General features: G+C 51.1%; 1 protein-coding gene across 4 annotated transcripts in view; it reads left to right on the top strand.

Annotated features, from left to right (window-relative positions):
- The first annotated feature begins 4,675 nt into the window (after positions 1 to 4,675).
- Positions 4,676 to 21,437, top strand: part of tom1 (target of myb1 membrane trafficking protein) — a 115,098-nt gene continuing 98,336 nt past the window's right edge. For 3 of the 4 annotated variants that reach the window (XM_038783386.1, XM_038783385.1, XM_038783384.1), the window contains exon 1: positions 4,676 to 4,897. In XM_038783386.1, the coding sequence (XP_038639314.1) occupies positions 4,846 to 4,897 (52 nt within the window). In that variant the 5' untranslated portion in view covers positions 4,676 to 4,845. The remainder of the gene's footprint in view (positions 4,898 to 21,437) is intronic. The other variant, XM_038783387.1, reaches the window with a different exon arrangement.

Here is a 21,437-nt window from a genome sequence, read left to right as displayed (position 1 = left end):
GCTGTGCTAAATTGCCCTTAGTGACCAAAAAAGTCTAGGAGCGGTTATTGGGTTACAGGGGTAGGGTGGAAGTGAGGGCTTCAGTGGGTCGGTGCAGACTCGATGGGCTGAATGGCCTCCTTCTGCACTGTATGTTCTATGTTATCCGCAAAGAAAGGATCCGCAGGGAGAAGGTGGGAGAACGGTAATGGGCACGTTTCTCGTTGGAGGACCTGGGGCACACAATGGGACAAATGGCCTTCCTCGGGGGGTGTGTCAAATCCATAGATTCCCTACAGTGCCGAAGGAGGCCATTCGGCCCATCGAGTCTGCACCGACCCTCCGAAAGAGCGCCCCACCTCGTCCACTCCCCGCAACCCCATCTAACCTCCACCTCCTTGGACATTAAGGGAACACTTATCACGGGCAGTCTACCTAACCCGGGCATTTTTGGACTGTGGGAAGAAACCAGAGCACCCGAAAGAAACAGATGCAGACCCAGGGAGAATGTGCAAACTCCACACATGGAGTCATTCAAGGCTGGAATAGAACCCGGATCCCTGGCACTGTGAGGCAGCAGTGCCAACCACTGTGCTGCCAATTCTGTGATGTTAGGACATGTAAGCAAAAGCTGAGGCGAGGATTTGGATTTGAGGAGTGTCTTAAGGAGGAAAGCAAGAAAAAGAGGCTCGTAGTTTAGGGAGGGGATTTCTGAACGTCGGGCCCAGGCAGCTTAAGGGCCTGGTAGAAGCTAAAACTGGGGATCACTCGGAGGCCACGTTAGATGAGGGCAGATATCTTGGAGGGTTGTGATGCCAGAGGAGGTTAGAGAGAGAGAGAGCGATGGTAGGGCCATGGAAATATTTGAAAACATGGATGGGAATTTAACGTTAAGGTTTGACTAAAAGCTAGTGTCACGACCCCCCTGGGCCAATGTGCAGTCAATTCCAGCCTCACTTGATGCGGAGTCGCAATATAGATGAAATTAGATTTTATTTAAAATACCCGAGGTCCCTCGTTGAGCCAATAAATTACAGTCACCAGGTTTGTAACTTAAAAAGACAAATAATCTTTTATTATGCACAATTTTATAATTAAACAAACAGAAAATGTAACTATTTCCTACCCCATTCCCTCCCCTTCCTAACTTGTCCTGCTATCTACACACACACACAAACCAACACAGAGGGGAAAAGGGTGGTGGACAGGGGAAAAAAAATTCATAAAAATAAAAGGATAACGATCTTTGATGCACTGGGATAGCCTCCAGTCAAAGTCTTTCTGAGGTTCAGGCTTCCGTTTTGGTACTTCTTCCTTCTCGCCTTGAGCTGGTTTTCTCTGGTGAGGTTGTCTACTTTCTCTGCAGACTCAGCATAATTTCAGGTTCACAACAAAGGGTGTGCTGGGCACTCTGCTTTCAGAACAATCGAGCAGTTCTCCCACTTCAGCAAGCAAGAGACTTGGGGCGCGATTCCCCGCCCCCCCACGCGGGAGAATAGCGGGAGGGCCTCCTGACATTTTTCATGCCCTCCTGCTATTCTCTCCCCCCCCCACGCCTGGCCCACGCCACGAATCGCCGCTCGCCGTTTTTTACGGCGAGCGGCAATTCTCCGAGGCCGATGGGCCGAGTGGCCGGGCCTTCCCGCCCGTTTCAACACGGCAGCAAACACACCTACTCGCTGCCGTCGTGAAACGGGCGGCAGATGCCCGTTTGGGGCATCTGGGGGCCCAATTGGCACGGCAGTACCACAGCCGTGCCAAGGGGGGGCATAGGCCCGCGATCGGTGCCCACCGATCGCGGGCCGTGCGTCCATAACGGTCGCACTCTTTTCCCTCCGCCACCCCGCAAGATCAAGCCGCCACGTCTTGCGGGGCGGCTGAGGGAAAAGACACCAACTGCGCATGTGCGGGTCGGCGTTGTCCAACCCGCGCATTCGCGGCTGACGTCATCGGCCGTGTCAGCCAGCGTGATGCTTGATGTGCGGCCTTGACGACGGTCGTCAAGGCCGTGACGCATGGGGCGGAGAATCGGCCCCGGAAGTGAGCGTGAAGGCTGCCGTGGGTCACGGCCTGTCCCACGGCAGCCTTTACGATTCTCGGAGAATCTCGACCAAGGTATATCAAGTCTGGAGGTGGTAAAGACCTGAATCGGGGTTTGCGCACACATCTGGCATGAGTCATCCCAACTCCAATTACGGCTGCCAACTCTGTGTTTCTAGAGCTTTCATCAAATGGTCTTCAATGTCCAATCAGGCCATACCTCCATCCTCTCCTTCCAATGGGGCTGTTTAGCTCACAGGGCTAATCGCTGGCTTTGAAAGCAGACCAAAGCAAGCCAGCAGCACGGTTTGATTCCCGTAACAGCCATACCTCCATCCTCTCCTTCCAATTGGGAAGCAGACAGACTCCCCAGATATCCAATTGGATGATTTCCTGACTCTCAGTTCAACGACTTCTCTGCCTCCATCTTCAATACGTTTAGTACTGATAAATGACAAACAAAAGGCGTACAAAGAAAATAACATAAAAGGCAATTTGATGTAACATTCGCCATGATTTGCCACTTTAATTGCAGGTAAATGTACCTGAAGATGAACCTTCAATTCCTGCACAACCCTTAACTTTCCATAGAATATAAATGCAGTAGGAGGCCATTCAGCTCATCGTGACTGCACCGGTCTTGGAAAGAACATCCTATCCCCGTAACCCCACCTAACCTCTTTTGGACACTATGGGCAATTGATCATGGCCAATCCACCTAACCTGCACATCTTTGGACTGTGGGAGGAAACCGGAGCACCCGGAGGAAACCCACGCACACACGGGGAGACCGTGAGACCCGGGAATCGAACCTGGGACCCTGGAGCTGTGAAGGAACAGTGCTAACCACTGTGATACCGTGCTGCCCATCATGTATGATGAAACTCATGAGCAGAACCTTCATTTTGGATTAAAAAAGAAGAAAGCGAAAGACAAACTGGCAGCATCTGTGGAGAGTTAACGTTTTGCGCCCAACAATAGTCTTTGGAATGGCCATGGGATCTGTGTTTCCAGGAATCTCCATAGAATCCGTACAGTGCAGAAGGAGGCCAATTGGCCACTCGAGTGTGCACTGATCCTCTGAAAGAGCGTCCCATCTCAGGCCACCTGTTGTATCCATCTGGGATGGCCACTTACAACAGAGAAACTCGCAAAGCCTAGTGGGTAAAATGGACAGGGCAAGACTCAGGCAGGCTCAGAGCCTGAAATGTATATTTGCAAGCAAGAAGTCCAGGCGGTATCGAAACTCCGACCAATTAGCATTTGATGGCCCATCTGCACCAAAACAAAGGGCTAGTACTCGAGCAACGGGACAGTCCCAGACATTTCGGCGCCACTCCCTGTTCAGGGAAAGCGTAAACAACGGGGGTCAGTGACCTTTTGGGACACGCCCAGCCATCCAGATCCCCGCCCACTTATTGGTTAGGAATCGAACAGAGTAATCAGGGATCACCCAATTAGTAGGGTCCAAACTGAAGGACCGCCCGAAAGAGCGCGAAAACCCCCCCCAAGTGCAAGAAGGGAGTCCACCACATGTTCATCCTCTTTTGGACCTGGCGCACAGCAACGTCCATCTCCAATCGCAGCAACACCAGAAGCGAGTCCAAGTTCAACGCTCGCTACCAGACGGATGAGCCCAGCTGAGCAGCAGTTACTTCTCCAGACTTGATAGATCCAGAATCGGACAGCAGCCCCTGGTCCTCTGATCTAAGCCGGGTGCCTGACGTTAAGTACAGGTTGTCTTAGTCGATAGGTGTAGTTAACTAGTAGTGTTTATGTTGCATGACTAATTGTGTGTGTAAATAAAGTCCCCTTGACCTTGAACTAACTGGTGTTTGGCTCTTTGATGGATAGCCGGTTGAAACTTGTGGTGGTATCACTGATACCTGACTCTGAGCATTAGAATATAGATAACAAAAGAAAGGAGGGCAAACTCACTGACTGCCATAATTGGAACAGAGCCACAGGAAAAGACAGAGGAAAGAAAGGCAACACTGTAACCTGCACATCTTTGGACTGGGGGTGGGGGGGGGGGGGAAACTGGAGCACCCGGAGGAAACCCACGCAGACACGGGGAGAATATACAAACTCCACGCGGACAGTGAGCCAGGGCCGGGATCGAACCCGGGTCCTCGGTGCCCCGTGAGGGCAGCAGTGCTGACCCACCATCGTAGAGTCATCCCGGACGCGAAATGCCAACCGACTCTCTGGCCAACGGGCACCCCGCCCTGGCCCTTTTCTGCTTTTATTTCAGATTTCCAGCGGGGACTGGTTTAGCTCACTGGGCTAAATCGCTGGCTTTGAATGCAGACCCAGCAGCACGGTTCGATTCCCGTACCAGCCTCCCCGGACAGGCGCCGGAATGTGGCGACTGGGGGCTTTTCACAGTAAACTTCATTTGAAGCCTACTCGTGACAATAAGCCATTTTTATTTCATTTCATTGTTTTTAGGTTTGGTGGCTGGAGGAGGAGGGGGTGGTGGTGGTGGTGCTGCGATTCCTCAGCCAAGGCAGCAGGGGGCGCTCAACCCTCACTGGCCAGCTGAGGTCCTCTCTTGTCCCCGTCTCGCAGACGGCTGTGTGTGTGTGCGCGCGCGCGCATGCGCGGGAGAAAAGGGGGCGGGGTTAGAATACAAGCCGACGATAAGGGAGGCGGCGCGTTTGGGTATATTATTTGCTGCGAGGTGTTTGTCACGCAGACGGTGCTGTTTTGTGTTTTTGGTGAGGTTTGGGAGGTTTGACGGTTTGTACCCAGGCTGCCTGGCGGCGGCTGGTAAACATCACGTGACGCGGGTCAGCTGCTGCTCCGGCTGCTGCTCGGCTCGAGATGGAGTTTCTCTACGGGAACCCCTTCAGCACGCAGGTCGGCCAGCGGCTTGGTAAGAAAACCGCGCGCGCGCGCGAGCGACTAAACAGGAAAACAAAAAGCTGCGGGCGCGAGGGCGCCTCGGTTTCGGTGACAAAACGTTCGGCGAAGGATTTCCATCCAGCGCCCGGAACGAAGCCCCAAGGCGGGGGTGACTGACAGCCGCGCCGGCCAATTGGGTGCCGGCCGGCTCCGGGACGGCGGCCAATGGGGGAGCAGTTGGGGGGGGGGCGGGGCCTTACTCGGGTGACTGACGGCTGCGTCACCCGATCGGGTCCCGGCCCGGCGGCCAATGGGAAGGCAGCGTTTGGGGCGGTGCCCCGGCCCGGGTGATTGACGGCCGCGCCAGCCAATCGTCAGCCTGGCCGGTCCAGCGTCGGTGGCCAATGGAAGGGGGTCCCCGGGGGGGAAGGCGGTGCCTGTCCAAGCTGATTGACAGCTTCTCCCCCCCCCCCCCCCCCCACCACCCTCAGGTTCAGCTGCAGATGGGGGCTGGTCTGGGCTCTGCTTTGCGGGTTTGATGCCCTACTTTCCGCTTGCACAGCCAATATCGGGGCGGGGGGGGGGGCATTGAGTGGCACGGTGGGTTAGCACTGCTGCCTCACAGCGCCAGGGACCCGGGTTCGATTTGCGGCTTGGCTGACTGTGCGGAGTCTGCACGTCCTCCCCGTGTGTGCGTGGGTTTCCTCCGGGTGCTCCGGTTTCCTCCCACAGTCCAACGACGTGCGGGTTAGGTGGGGTTACATGGAGAGGGTGGAGGAGTGGGACTGGGTAGGATGTTCTTGCAGAGGGTCGGTGCAGACTTGCAGGGTCGCGTCCCCTTCTTCTGCACTGCAGGGACTCGATGGATAAGATTAATCTTTGCAATGACCATGAAACTATCATTGCTTCTTGTAAAAACCTGTCTAATACCCCTTCATGGAAAGACATCTATCATCCTACATGTGACTCCAGACCCACAGCAATGTGGTTGACCTGCTGAAGCACCACTTCAATCAGTTCAAGGGCAATTAAGGGTGGGCAACAAATTCTGGTGTCTGGTGCCCACATCCCATCAAAGAATACATACTTTGGAAGAGAATAGCGTAGGTGTGTTTCAGAGGAAAAATACATGAGAGAGAAAACAGAAAATGCTGGAATTGCCCAGGGGTCCGTCGGCATCCGTGCAGCGAGAAACCATTGACTGCTGGAAAACATTTGAGATGTGACATGTTTTCAGTAAGTCCAGAGGCAGGGGACGAGGGAAGGAATCCAAGGAAAGGTCTGTTACAGGGTGGAAGGCATGAGAAATTCAATAGCAGTGCAATGGCTATTCCAGTCCCTGCCGCTGTACCTAAATCCTGTTAGACTGCGAACGGTTCCCCCGTTCTGACACAAGGTTAGCCCTGCTTCCCTATTCGCAGGTGCTCTGGAACTGTGCTGTATGGCAGCAAAGGCGCACAGTGGTTAGCACTATGGCGACACAGCGCCAGAGTCCAAGATTCGATTCCCGGCTTGGGTCACTGCCTGTGCAGATCTGCATGTTCTCCCCGTGTCTGCGTGGGTTTCCTCCGGGTGCACCGGGTTCCTCTCACAAGTCCTGAAAGACGTGCTATTAGGTAATTTGGACATTCTGAATTCTCCCTCTGCACCTGAACAGGTGCTGGAATATGGCGACTAGGGGGCTTTTCACAGTAACTTCATTGCAGTGTTGTGACAATATTATTTCTGATCTATGCCAGATTTCCAACATTTGCCACATTCTCTGTTTTTACTTTAATGGTGGAAGGAAAGGATTTGTATAAGAAATAGAAAGTTATGCTGCCAGGCTGAATCATAGAATTTACAGTGCAGAAGGAGGCCATTCAACCCATCGGGTCTGCACTGGCCCTTGGCAAGAGCACCCTACTTAAGACCAGGCTTCTACCCTGTCCCAGTAACCCAACCTAACCTTTTGGAGACTAAGGGGCAATTTATCACGGCCAATTCACCTAACCTGCACATCTTTGAACTGCGGGAGGAAACCGGAGCACCCGGAGGAAACCCACGCACACACGGGGAGAAAGTGCTGACTCCACACACAGTCATCCGAGGCTTGAATTGAACCTGGGACCCTGGAGCTGTGAGGCAATGTGCAGCCCCATGAAGCTTGTCTGGAGTATAAACAACAGCATATCCTAGTTGGGCTCAATGGCCTTGTTCCTGTGCTGTAGATTTGCTGTATGGTACTGTGCACAGAGGCATTGCATCGGGTTCTCCTCTGTGCCATCTGCATGTAGTTGGGGAAGCAGATGTCAAAAGCCAAATATTTGGCTGAGGATTGCTTTGGGACACCGAGTTCATGATTTATAAATACATGGTTTATTTTTTCCCCCTTCACATCCCTGAAGAAGTACTGCACCATTCTCTGCAAGACACTGGTTAGCTTCAATTTTTATTTTTTTTTGAATGACTAGCTGTAGGCTAGCTGTGGTTTCAGATGTCTCTGTGGCAAGGTGCCAAATTCAATCTGCTATACAAATTGTCTGAATTCGGATCAGTGCATCGTTCTTCTCGAAATACCGAAGGGACGCTTCTTCTTGCTAAAATGAACTTGGCTCCGTATTTATGCTTTCCCGGAATTTGTGGCACTTTTGAATGTGCGTTGTCTTAACTGAGAGGCCACGGGCTGGGCTGGATCTTCTGGTGATGTTCACCTCCAGCTGAGATCACTGCATCACAATCTGGAATGGGAGGCTTGGCAGGTTCTCCCGAGACGGATAGCCTCGCTCTGTCCCCCCCCCCCCCCCCCAAACAACTGAAATCACTCACTCGGCACAGACCAGGAATCGGAACTTTGGTAGAATTTCGGAGCACGGGACCTTTTGGTCGAAGTGGCCTTGTTTCTTTTTGTTGGAGGTGGGGGTCATTCCCAATGAAAATATTCCAAAGGCAGGCAGCATATTCATGAAAGCAAAATACCGTTGGATGCCAGAGACGCGAAATAAAGCGAGACAATGCTGGAAAACACTCGGCAGGTCTGATCTCATCTGTGGACAACAAAACAGAGTTAATGTTATGGGTGGCCAACTTTGCAATCATGATTATCTCTAGTTGAAGGGTTTCTTTTAAGAGCAGCTTATTCAAGTTAAGTGGATTCTGCGTGGGCAGGCTGTAGTGGACCAGGAGGACACATACGAGTAAGAAAGATAAATATTCTTATCTCGCATCCTGGCACATTTCTCGAGCGTCCTTGGACATCAGTTTGAAGTGAAGAAGCTATTTATATCCGGCAGGCGACTGTCATTGGGTCTGACGGCAAGGACATTGCAGGGGTACCCAGCTCCCTTAGCTCGTGTACACTCCCAACAGAAAATTAAGGTTGGCATCTGGCTAGTTTGTTTTGATCATTAGCCCAAAGAAACTATGTCTGTATGCTGCTTCAGCCAAGCTTGGATCAGTTAACTTGGTACGGTCTGGTGATCGATCCTGGGATTGCGACTTGTTTGCACAATGTACAGTTTGTGACTTCAGAGATGCATCTACCTGTGACTGTGTTGGGAGTGTTAAACTTGTGCAGTGTAAACAGCTACACCGTCATTGCTTCTTAAATACAATCTTCATGCAGAGTGTCTCTTGACACCACTGTGGTAATCAATCAGCTCTTGTGGCAGGGTTCTCCGCTAACAGTCTTTTATACAGCAGACAAAGTTATTTTCTGTTCAGTAAAGCAAACAAAGTTAATTTACACTACCGTCGCAGAATTGAATCCCTATGGTGCAGAAGGAGGCATTTCGGCCCATTGAGTCTGCACTGACCCTCCGAAAGAGCTCCCTACCTAGGCCCAAACCCTTGCCCTAGCCCCGTAATCCTGCCTAACCTTTGGATACTTAGAGGCAATTGATGGCATAGCCAATCCACCTAACCTGCAGATCTTTTGGACTGTGGGAGGTAACCGGGGCACACGGAGGAAACCCACGCAGATACTGGGAGAACGTGCAAACTCCACACAGACAGTCATCTGGGTGACTATTTGAAAAGATTCTCTTCCCACTTTTATCTTCTCGCAACGTTAACGGACCTTTAAAATATTTCAGGATCCGGATCTGCACCTTTGCCAAAAACTAATCGGGTATAGTCCAAGGAAGAACCCATCTGTGTACCGGGATTGTCCCTAAAATCTGTTCCAGTCACTGCAGTGCGAGTCCCAGATGTGATTGATTGACTGACTGCAGAATTGCTCCAGTTTGTCTCCATTCTGACCGAGTCGTCACTTCACTGTCAATCAGCGTGTTGACTTAAGGTCAGAATGTGCCTCATCCACGTCAAAATGGCCCACCAAACGTTTTTTTTGTTCACTTACTTTCGGGCTTTCCTATGTTGAAGTGAGTACAAGAGAGGGAAGCAGAAGTAAATTGAGAATTTGTTTTGCGATATTAGGGCAAACTCGACCTTTTGGTTATTTCCGACTTCAATTTGCAATTCAGCTTTTCGTAAGGAATGAGCAGCGATCTTATTGAAAACATACAAGATCCTGAAGGGACTTGCTAGGCTGGGTACCCGGGGAGGGGGGGGGAGCTGGAACTAGGGGACATAGTTTAAAAATAAGGGGTCTCCCTTTTCAGACAATGAGGAGAAATGTTTTTCTCCCAAAGGGTGGGAGAATTCTCTTTCCCAGAATGTCGTGGAGGCTGCTTCATTGAAATTATTCAAAGGCAGAGTGAGACCGATTGTTGTTGGGCCAGGGAGTCTAGAGTTATCGAGGAAGACAGGAAAATGGAGCTGAGACCGTAATCAGATCAGCCCTGATCATACTGAAAGGTGAAACACAAAGGGCTGAATGGCCTGCTCCTAATTTCCTGCTGTTGAGTGTCCACTTCATAATATCACAGAATTTTCAGTGCCGAAGGAGGCCATTCGGCCCATCGAGTCTGCACTGGCCCTTGGCAAGAGCACCCTACAAGCCTCTAACCCCCCCACCCCATTCCTGAAACCCAGCAACCCCACCCAACCATTTTTGGATACTAAGGGCAATTTATCACGGCCAATCCGCCTAACCTGCACATTTTGGACTGTCGGAGGAAACCGGAGCATCCGGAGGAAACCCACCCAGACACTGGGAGAACGCGCAGACTCCGTACAGATAGTGACCCAAGTCGGGAATCGAACCTGGGACCCTGGAGCTGTGAATCACAGAGCTAACCACTGTGCTACCGTGCCGCCCACGTGCAGGCAGTCAATCTGCTCCCTGTTGTGCTGGAAGATTGGCAGTCAACTGGAAAATCCCAGTCTGCCTCCATAAGCCCAATTCAACACCACTGTTAACAGACCTGATTCCCTGCAAGGATGGCCTTCCCGGGACACACCCACCCACAAGGGTAAAAATGGTGTCGGGAAGAACAGCACGGTGAGCACTTGTTAGCACTGCTGCCTCCCGGCCCTGGGTCACTGTCCGTGTGGAGTTTGCACCTTCTCCCCTTGTCTGCGTGGGTCTCACCCCCACAACCCAAAGAGATGTGCAGGGTAGGTGGATTGGCCACGCTAAATTGCCCCTTAATTTTGAAAAAGAAAATTAGGTACTCTAAATTTAAAAAGAAAAGGAATGGGGTTGGGAAGTTTGCCTGCTGGCCAACCTTGTTATCTTTGGGACCAATCTGCCTTGGTTCCCAGTATTGGTGAGATTTGAAGATTCAGCGTACAGCAATGTGTTCTTTGGCCCAACGTGGGATATACTCTTCCTCAAAAACAGTTCAAAAGGAACTTCCTTCTCCCAGAGTATTCCCTTATTGCAATTCCTGCACACCAAATAGCTCCTGTGACCTGTGTGAATGAAAGTGGGTTTTGTAGCATTTTAAAATGGCTACAATGGGAGGCTCGGGTGAGATGGGTCAGACTCATTGTTTCACACTCTTGTGCCTATAGGAAACTGATACAGAAAGAAGGTTCCCGATGGCAGGGAAGTTCAGAACTAGGGGTCATACAGGATAAGGGGCAAACCTTTTTAGGACTGATGTGAGGAGACATTCCTTCACCCAGAGAGTGGAGAATCTGTGGAATTTGCTACCACAAAAAGTAATTGATGCCAAAATGTTGTGTAATTTCAAGAAAGAATTAGATATAGCTCTTGGGGGCTAAAGGGATATGGGGGGGGGAAGGTTGGATCAAGGTATTGAACGATGATCAGCCATGATCATAATGAATGGGGGAGCAGGCTCGAAGGGCCAAATGGCCTCCTCCTGCTTCTATTTCTATGTTTCTCTTACTATTCTCTGTACTATTGAAGGGAAATGGTGAACAAAAGGTCTGGGATACATTTGCCGCTCATCTGTCAGATAGCAACAAAGGTTATTTCAAAATACAACCACAATGTTGTGCTCGGCACAACATTGAGGGCCGAAGGGCCTGTTCTGTGCTGTACTGTTCTATGTTCTAGAGGTTGTCAATTCCTAAATGTGGACTTTCCAATGCAATATTATTAAGTCTTTGCTTCTGAATGTTTTTGGGAAGTGCAGATGTCTGATAACCGTTGATCAAAATCATTCCCGTGCAGCTTTTTACAATTGTGCAATGAAATGCCCCATGTCTGAGTAAGGAACGGGTTGCATTTCTGCTGGATTTCCTGCTTGGTGTTTGCAGCACCTTCAGGATATTTTAAATTGCCGATTCACAGCCAGCTTTAATTCATGAGAGTTTTAGCAGCATACATCAGGATCATGTCTGGGTGTTTGCTGTGTTAGCTAATCTTAGTTGGAGATTCTGGGCTCTAGGCTACTCCAGATTAGGGAAGGAAAACTTGACCAGGGTTCCACTCTGCTCACCACACCATGGTCACTGTCATGCTGGATATGTGATGCTTTCAATAGCCGACCTACCAACGTCCTATAAGAGGGAAAAGAGAACTCTCCATATTGCCCCTCGAGTCTGTTCCACCACTCATTTAAACCACGGCTGATCTGGGCGTTAACTCGAGCAACTTTCGCAAGCTCCCGTTACAACCTTGTGTACTTTTGCAGTATTGTGGATTGGGAAATCAGGTTTGTGAATATCCGTTTCTATTAACAGCAATGTGACAACCGGCAATCTGCTTAGTTGAGGGAGAAATATTGGCCTGTACAGTGGGAGAACGCTCCTGCTATTCAAAGTAAAACCTGGGAATTTTTACATCCACCTGAGAGGGAAGATGGAGCCTTTTGTTAATCTGAAAGTTGGCACCTCCTGAAGCTGCAGCACTTCTTCAGTGTTGTACTGGTGGGTCAAAGAATCATAGAATCCCAGGGTGGCGTGTGGCGCAGTGGTTAGCAGTGGGACTGCGGCGCTGAGGACCCGGGTTCGAATCCCGGCCCTGGGTCACTGTCCGTGTGGAGTTTGCACATTCTCCCCATGTATGCGTGGGTTTCACCCCCACAACCCAAAGATGTGGAGGTTAGATGGATTGGCCACACTATGTTGCCCCTTAATTGGAAAAAAAATAATTGGGTACTCTAAATTTTTTTTAAATTTAAGGAATCCTAGAATCCCTACAGTACAGAAGGAGGCCATTCAGCCCATCAGGTCTGCTGAAAGAGCTCTCTACCAAAGCCCCCCCAGTTACCCAGTAACCCTTTAGCCTAACCTGCACATCTTTATACACTAAGGGGTTGTCATGGCCAATCCACCTACCATGCACATCTTTGGACTGTGGGAGGAAACCGGAGCACCCGGAGGAAACCCACGCAGACACGGGAAGAAAGTGCAAACTGCACACAGCTAGTCACCCAAGCCGGCAATTGAACCCGGGTCCCTGGTGTTGATGCAGCAGTGCTAACCACTGTGCCACCATGCCGCCCTCCAGTCGGTCGAGATTATGTGCTCGGGTCTCTGGAGTGGGACTTGAACCCTTGACACTTGCTCAGCTAAGGCGATTGGGGGATGCCGAAGAGTTCAGAATTGAAAGCGTGCAGTGTTCTGGCTTGTCGAGTTGAAGGAAGATTAAAGGTTGATATCACCGTAAGAATAGAGTTAACCAGTCATTGTGGGGGGGGGGGGGGGGGGTAGAGGGGGTGGGGGAGAGGGGGGGGGGTGGGGGGGGTAGAGGGGGGGGTGGGGGGGGGGGGGGGGTAGAATCAGTAAGTTTGTGGATGACACAAAGATTGGCCGGGTGGTTAACAGTGACGTTGAGTGTCTTGGGTCACAGGAAGATCTCGACAGGATGGTCAAATGGGCAGAAAAGATAGAATTTAACCCTGAAGAGTGTGAGGTGATACACTTTGGAAGGAATAATGTGACAAGGAAGTATTCAATGAATGGCCTGACACTGGAATGTTCCGAGGAACAAAGGGACCTTGACGTGTTTGTCCATAGATCTCTGAAGGTAGATGGACAGGTTAATCGGGGGTTGGAAAAGACATATACTTGCCTTTATCAATCGAGGCATAGATTACAAAAGCAGGGAGGTCATGTTGGAGTTGTGTAGAACTTTGGTGAGGCCACAGCTGGAGTACTGTGTGCAGTCATGGTCGCCACGTTATTGGAAGGGTGTGATTGCGCTGGAGGGGGTGCAGAGGCCATTCACCAGGATGTCGCCTGGGATAGAACGCGAAAAGACATTGGATAGGCTTGGGTTGTTTTCACTAAAGCAGAGAAGATGGAGGGGTGACCTGATCGAAGTGTACAAGATTATGAGGGACATGGGCAGGGTGGATAGGCAGCAGTTCCCCTTAGTTCAAGGGTCAGTTGCGAGGGGACAAAGGTGAGGGTGGGAGTTTTAGGGGGGGGGGGGGTTGTTTGAGGAAAAAAGTTTTTACCCAGAGGCTGGTGACGGTCTGTAATGCACTGCCTGGGAGGGTGGTAGAAGCGGGTTTCTTTGCATTCTTAAAAAAGTACCTGGATGAGCACTTGGCACCCCCAGGAGAGGGGGCTCCACCCCTCCCCCCGCGTCCACCCCCATACACCTGCAGGAGAGGATGCTGCCCCCCCATACAGCTGCAGGAGAGGGCGCTCCCCCCATCCCCCATACAGCTGCAGGAGAGGGCGCTCCCCCCCTCCCCCATACAGCTGCAGGAGAGGGCGCACCCCCCTCCCCCATACAGCTGCAGGAGAGGGCACTCCCCCCCCCCCCCCCCCATACAGCTGCAGGAGAGGGCGCTCCCCCATACAGCTGCAGGAGAGGGCGCTCCCCCCCCTCCCCCATACAGCTGCAGGAGAGGGCGCTCCCCCATACAGCTGCAGGAGAGGGCGCTCCCCCCCTCCCCCATACAGCTGCAGGAGAGGGCGTCCCCCATACAGCTGCAGGAGAGGGCGCTCCCCCCCCCTCCCCCATACAGCTGCAGGAGAGGGCGCTCCCCCCTCCCCCATACAGCTGCAGGAGAGGGCGTTCCCCCCCTCCCCCATACAGCTGCAGGAGAGGCGCTCCCCCCCCCCCCCCCCCCCATACAGCTGCAGGAGAGGGCGCTCCCCCATACACCTGCAGGAGAGGGTGCTGCCCCCCCTCCCCATACACCTGCAGGAGAGGGCGCTCTCTTTCCCCCCCCCCCCCCCCCATACACCTGCAGGAGAGGGCGCTCCCCCCCCCCCCCCCCCCCCCCCCCATACAGCTGCAGGAGAGGAGCTCCCCCCCCCCCTCCATACACCTGCAGGAGAGGGCGCTCTCGTTCCACCCCCCCCCCCCCCCCATACAGCTGCAGGAGAGGGCGTTCTCCCCCCCCCAATACACCTGCAGGAGAGGGCGCTCCCCCCCCCCCCCCCATACACCCGCAGGAGAGGCGCTCCACCCCCCTCCACCCCATACACCCGCAGGAGAGGGGCGCTCCCCTCCCCTCCCCCCATACACCCGCAGGAGAAGGGTGCCCCCCCCTCCCTCCCCCATATACCTGCAGGAGAGGGCGCTCCATCCCCTCCCTCCCCCCCCCCCCCCACCCCCCATATACCTGCAGGAGAGGGTGCTCCCCCTCCCCTCCCCCCCCATACAGCTGCAGGAGAGGGCCCCCCCTCCCTCCCCATACACCTGCAGGAGAGGGCGCTCCCCCCCCCCCCCCCATACACCTGCAGGAGAGCCCCCCCCCCCCCCCCCCCCCCCATACACCTGCAGGAGAGGATGCTTTGAACTGACCATCATTGGAGAACCTGAACACGTCTTCTCTCCATTTCCCTTCTCCATGCGAAATGCCAGGGCATTTGACTTCTGGTACATAACTGCCTAGAGTTAGAAGTCTGACAACACCAGGTTAAACTCCAACAGGTTTGTTTCAAACACTAGCTTTCGGAGCGCTGCTCCTTCCTCGGGTGAATCCTCAGGAAGGAGCAGTGCTCCGAAAGCTAGTGTTTGAAACAAACCTGTTGGACTTTAACCTGGTGTTGTCAGACTTCTGACTGTGCCCATCCCAGTCCAACGCCGGCATCTCCACATCAGGCCTAGAGTTAGTTGCACAGTTATTCCAAAGTGATTTATCTTCCTCTAATGATGCATGGAAATATGACCTGTGGGGAATCCAGTGCATAAACACTTGCATCATTGGGGTGATGAGTGTGATGCACTTCTGCCAGCTATTATTCCATGCACAATGCTGTCAATGTCTTGGGAGAATTTGTGTGCTCATCTCATGAGATGAGAATTTTGTTCCATTAACAGCATGGTGTAGCAAATTACTCCAAGACGATTCATAAGTGGATTACAGAACAAAATTTGACACCAGAGCCACATTAAAAATAAACGGTATAATTCAGGAGCTGACCGGGCTGGTTGCACACAGTTCAGTTTGACCCTGAGGCAAGTTCTTACCTGGCTCTTCTCCATCAGCAAGGCTGTACTTCCACCTCTGTAACATTGCTGATCTCCACCCCTGTCTTTGCTGAAAACCTCACCCATGCCCTTATTAGCTCCAATGCTCTCTGCCCAACCTTGCACCCTACGTCAACTTGAACTCAGCCCAAACTCTGCTGCCCGTGTTCGAACTTGCCTACCGTACCTCCTTAAAACGTACCTCCTTTCCACTCCTTCCTTTCCCCACGGCTCCATGTCAAATTTTGTTTCACAGTCACTACTTTGAAGGGCTTTGGAATGTCGTTTTTTTGAAAAAAAATCTTTCTCTTCTCCTTTTTTCACATATTGTCTCCTGAATTTACACCCGCCAACAATAAACAATAATTAGCAATAAATATGTCAAACCCCATAACAATAACAAAGATCCCATCCTCCCACCAGCCCCCAAACATCAGCCCGCATGTTCACATGAACAAATGCCAAAAAGGAATCGGGGATTTCCCATAGTCACCCTTAATATACACAGCCCCCCAACTCTCGCACTCATTCCCCCCCCCCAACTAATTTTCGATGTTATCCAGTTCTTTAAAGTGTTTAATGAATAATGCATAAAACATAAAGCAAGTATGGGATATTCAGCTCAGATGCCTGCAAAAAGTCTAAAGATGTTGACTTGTAGAACCCCTCCGTCCTTCCCCTCCGTTCAAACTTAACCTTCTCAAGGGTCAAGTATTCCAACAGGTCCCCCCGCCACACCAGGGCACAGGGTGGAGAGGCTGCTCTCCATCCCAGCAGGATCCGCCTTCGGGCGATCAACGAGGCGAAGGCTGGGCTTTGGAATGTTAACGGTGCTGAATAAAAGTAGGTTTTAGCCATATTGCGATTTCTCAATGCTTTCTTGGCTGCTAGAATGGAAGATGTTTTTAAAAGAAAAACCTAGATGCCTGATGGTTTTGACAGATAGAATCATAGAATTTACAGTGCAGAAGGAGGCCATTAGGCCCATCGAGTCTGCACCGGTTCTTAGAAAGAGCACCCCACCCCATCCCCCACTCCACCCCATCCCCCACTCCACCCCATCCCCCACTCCACCCCATCCCCCACTCCACCCCATCCCCCACTCCACCCCATCCCCCACTCCACCCCATCCCCCACTCCACCCCATCCCCCACTCCACCCCATCCCCCACTCCCCCCATCCCACACTCACCCCATCCCCCACTCCACCCCATCCCCCACTCCACCCCATCCCCCACTCCACCCCATCCCCCACTCCACCCCATCCCCCACTCCACCCCCATAACTCTTTAACCCCACCCAACACTAAGGGCAATTTTGGACACTAAGGGCAATTTAGCATGGCCAATCCACCTAACCTGCCCGTCTTTGGATTGTGGGAGGAAACCGGAGCACCCGGAGGAAACTCACGCACACACGGGGAGACCGTGCAGACTCCGCACAGACAGAGACCCAAGCCCGGAATCGAACCTGGGACCCTGGAGCTGTGAAGCAATTGTGCTAACCACTATGCTACCGTGCTGTAATGTTGTACTGAGCCATGCAGACCAGCAAGGCTCCGGGTCTGAACACTGGTGGGTGATCTAATCTCAGCTGGAGCTGAGGTAAGAGGAAGATATAGCTGTGTTAATTTCCACAACAAAATAGTAAGAAGATGCTTCATAATCATTCCGCTGATCTCCTAATTGTAAATCAGTGAACCCTGTTAAAATGTGCAACTCCGTAGCTAAGAATTGGGAAGAGCTAAAAGTTTCAGCACAGCCTTGTCTTATTTTTCAGTGGCTTTGTAAAGTAGCAACTACAGAAAAGTTAATTATTCAAAACATGGTGAATAAATTAGTTGTTGGTCATTTTTTTCCCCCCTGTGAATTTCTTTCTCTTGTTATCGCACTGAAGTTGGTGGCTTGTTCCGGCGTTATGATTACTCAACACAACAACCCTCCCACCCCTTTGCGTTTTTACTTTGTTTGTGAGGGGGCTCATTATGAGATAAGTCAGGGACAAAGACCACGGCCCAGAGTTTCTGCTACTTTGCTCAATCAACCGAAGAATCGTGCATGGAATTTGCATCTAGTGCAGATAGAGCAGGGGTGGGCAAACTACGGCCCGCGGGCCGAAAGGTCTTTATGCGGCCCACCAAGATCAAGTCATAAAAATAAATAAATAAATAAATATTTAAAAAAAAGAAAAAGTTTGTGGTCCTATGGGCCCCTTGCTGGTGCGGACACTCAACGAAGCGTGGGAAGGGGGGACTTTGCCCCCGACCATGTCGCGGGCGCTGATCTCGTTAATTTTAAAGAGGGACAAGGACCCCCAGCAGTGTGGTTCATACAGGCCCATATCTCTCCTCAACGTGGATGCTAAGGTGCTGGCAAAAATCCTGGCCACCAGGATAGAGGACTGTGTGCCTGGGGTTGTGCACGAGGACCAGACAGGTTTTGTGAAGGGAACGCAGCTGAACACGAATGTGCGGAGATTGTTGAATGTCATCATGATGCCGACGATTGAGGGGGAGGCAGAGATAGTGGTGGCGCTGGATGCGGAGAAGGCCTTCGATAGAGTGGAGTGGGGGTACTTATGGGAGGTTTGGATTTGGTGAAGGGTTCATTAGATGGGTAAGGCTGCTATATGAGGCCCCGATGGCGTGCATGGCCACGAATAGGAGGAGGTCGGAGTACTTCCGGCTTTACCGAGGGACCAGGCAGGGTTGCCCCCGTCCCCCTTGTTGTTTGCACTGGCAATCGAGCCGCTGGCGATGGGTTGAGGGATTCAGAGAGGTGGAGAGGCTTGGTGCGAGGTGGAGAGGAACATAGGGTGTCGTTGTATGCCGATGACCTGTTACTGTATGTGGCGGACCCGGTGGGAGGGATGCCGGGGGTGATGGAGTTGCTAGCTGAGTTTGGGACCTTTTCAGGTTATAAATTAAATTTAGGCAAGAGTGAGGTGTTTGTGGTGCACCCTGGAGACCAGGAGGAAGGAATTGGTAGGCTCCTGCTTAGGCGGGCAGGGGAGAGCTTTAGGTACCTGGGGGTGCAGGTGGCCAGGGACTGGGGGACTCTTCACAAGCATAATTTCACCAGACTTGTAGATCAGATGGAGGAGGAGTTTAAGAGGTGGGACATGCTGCCATTATCGTTGGCGGGGAGGGTACAGTCCGTCAAAATGACGGTGCTTCCGAGGTTCTTGTTCCTCTTTCAGTGCCTGCCCATCTTTATCCCCAGGGCCTTCTTTAGGAGAGTGACTAGCAGTATTCTGAGCTTTGTGTGGGCGCATGGGACTCCGAGAGTGAGGAGGGTGTTCCTGGAGCGAGGGAGGGATAGAGGCGGGCTGGCGTTGCCCAACCTTCTGGGGTACTATTGGGCGGCCAATGTGTCAATGGTGCGTAAATGGGTGATGGAGGGGGGAGGGGCGGCGTGGAAAAGAATGGAGATGGCGTCATGTAGAGGTACGAGCCTGGGTGCCATGGTAACGGCGCCGTTGCCGCTCTCCCCTAAGAGGTTTACCACGAGCCCGGTGGTGGCGGCGACCCTAAGAATCTGGGGACAGTGGAGGTGGCATAGGGGGAAACAGGGGGCTCGATGGAGGCTCCACTGGGTGGCAACCATCGGTTCATCCCGGGGAACAAGGATGGGTGATTTAGGGGGTGGCAAAGGGCGGGCATCAGCAAATTGAGGGACCTGTTTATTGGCGGGAGGTTTTCTGGCCTGGGGGAACTGGAAGATAAATTTGGCCTTCCCCAAGGGAACATGTTCAGATACTTGCAGGTAAAGGCGTTTGCTAGGTGACAGGTAGAGGGATTCCCTTTGCTGCCCTCGCAGGGGACGATGGACAGAGTGCTTTTGGGGGTGTGGGTCGGAAAGGGGAAGGTGTCTGACATCTATAAGGTAATGCAGGAGGTGGAGGAGTCGTCAGTGGAGGAGCTGAAGGCTAAATGTGAGGAGGAACTCGGGGAGCAGATAGAGGACGGGACTTGGGCGGAGGCCTTGGAGAGAGTCAACTCTTCCTCCTCATGTGCGAGGCTTAGTCTAATCCAATTTAAGGTGCTGCACCGGGCCCACATGTCCGGGACTAGGATGAGTAGGTTCCTTATTGTAGTTTCTATTCTGTAACTTTATATTGTGTTAATTTGCGTTGTTGTTAAAATGCTGTGTTGTGCATGGGGGTGGGGCGAATGTTTATGATTGTTAATATTATTGTTATTTTTGGTATTTTACTATGGTGCGTTATTGTTGTGTAAATTCAAAATTTTTCAATAAAAATTATTTACAAAAAAAAAAAAAAAAATAAGGTTAATGGGGGGGGGGGGGGGCTGTTGGGTTACTGGTATATGGCGGATACGTTGACTTGAGTAGGGTGATCATTGCTCGGCACAACATGTGTTTCATGTGAAGTTTCTACTTTAAAATATTAATTAATAAAAATTAATTGCTTTTTTTTCCTTTTAAAAACCTTTTATTTTGGCTATTTTAAATATTAATTATTTTACTTAATATACTATGCGGCCCTTTAAAATTGTGAATTTCTGAATGTGGCCCTTGCACGGAAAAGTTTGCCCACCCCTGAGATAGAGTCTCCATGATATTTATGATAGTATTAAAAAAAAATGTTAGTTTGGGTGCACAGAACTGGCCCACAACCCCAGACTGAAATAATAAGCATGGCAAGTTTCTGCTAACTGCCCATTTTCTGCCCTTTGAAGAGACTCTTTAAATAGATTTTCTTTTGGCTCAAAGTCACTAAGTTTCTAATTTACCAAGAAAATGAACACTGTAAAACCAATTAAAAGGCTTATGCAGTTTTTGAAAATTATTTGCAAGTATTTCAAATCGGATTCCTACAGGCAATGGAGTAGACACTTTATTAAAACTTTTATCGACTCATTTTTAGCTGCATTAATAACTTCAAGTTATGCTTAAATACATCAAGGAATATTTTTTATATGTAATAATAAATAAAGTCACCATTATCCCTTAGGCTGCTTTCCCGAGAGCTGACTGGTGGTGGTTTAACCTGAGGGTCACCACACCTGAGGCAAGGGGCAAGGTTGAGAAGGCGAGGGCTTCATTAATAACCTCTGCCAGAGTAGGATTGAACCCACGCTGCTGGCCTCGTTCTGAATTACGAACCAGCTGTCTAGGTAGGCAAAGTAATGGAAAGGGTACTGAGGGATAGGATTTCTGAGCATCTGGAAAGACACTGCTTGATTAAGGATAGTCAGCACAGATTTGTGAGGGGTAGGTGTTGCCTCACAAGTCTTATTGAATCCTTTGAGGAGGTGACCAAGCACGTGGATGAAGGTAAAGCAGTGGATGTGGTGTACATGGATTTTAGTAAGGCATTTGATAAGGTTCCCCATGGTAGGCTTATGCAGAAAGTAAGGAGGCATGGGATAGTGGGAAATTTGGCCAGTTTCATAACGAACTGGCTAACCGATAGAAGACAGAGTGGTGGTGGATGGCAAATATTCAGCCTGGAGCCCAGTTACCAGAGGCGTACCGCAGGGATCAGTTCTGGGTCCTCTGCTGTTTGTGATTTTCATTAATGACTTGGATGAGGGAGTTGAAGGGTGGGTCAGTAAATTTGCAGATGATACAAAGATTGGTGGAGTTGTGGATAGTGAGGAGGGCTGTTGTCGGCTGCAAAGAGACATAGATAGGATCCAGAGCTGGGCTGAGAAGTGGCAGATGGAGTTTAACCCTGAAAAGTGTGAGGTTGTCCATTTTGGAAGGACAAATATGAATGCGGAATACAGGGTTAACGGTAGGGTTCTTGGCAATGTGGAGGAGCAGAGAGATCTTGGGGTCTATGTTCATAGATCTTTGAAAGTTGCCACTCAAGTG

This window comes from Scyliorhinus canicula, chromosome 23, assembly GCF_902713615.1.
Source record: "Scyliorhinus canicula chromosome 23, sScyCan1.1, whole genome shotgun sequence".
NCBI classification, from domain to species: domain Eukaryota; kingdom Metazoa; phylum Chordata; class Chondrichthyes; order Carcharhiniformes; family Scyliorhinidae; genus Scyliorhinus; species Scyliorhinus canicula.
Note: the sequence above shows the minus strand (reverse complement) of the source record. Positions and strands in the feature narration are given on the sequence as shown.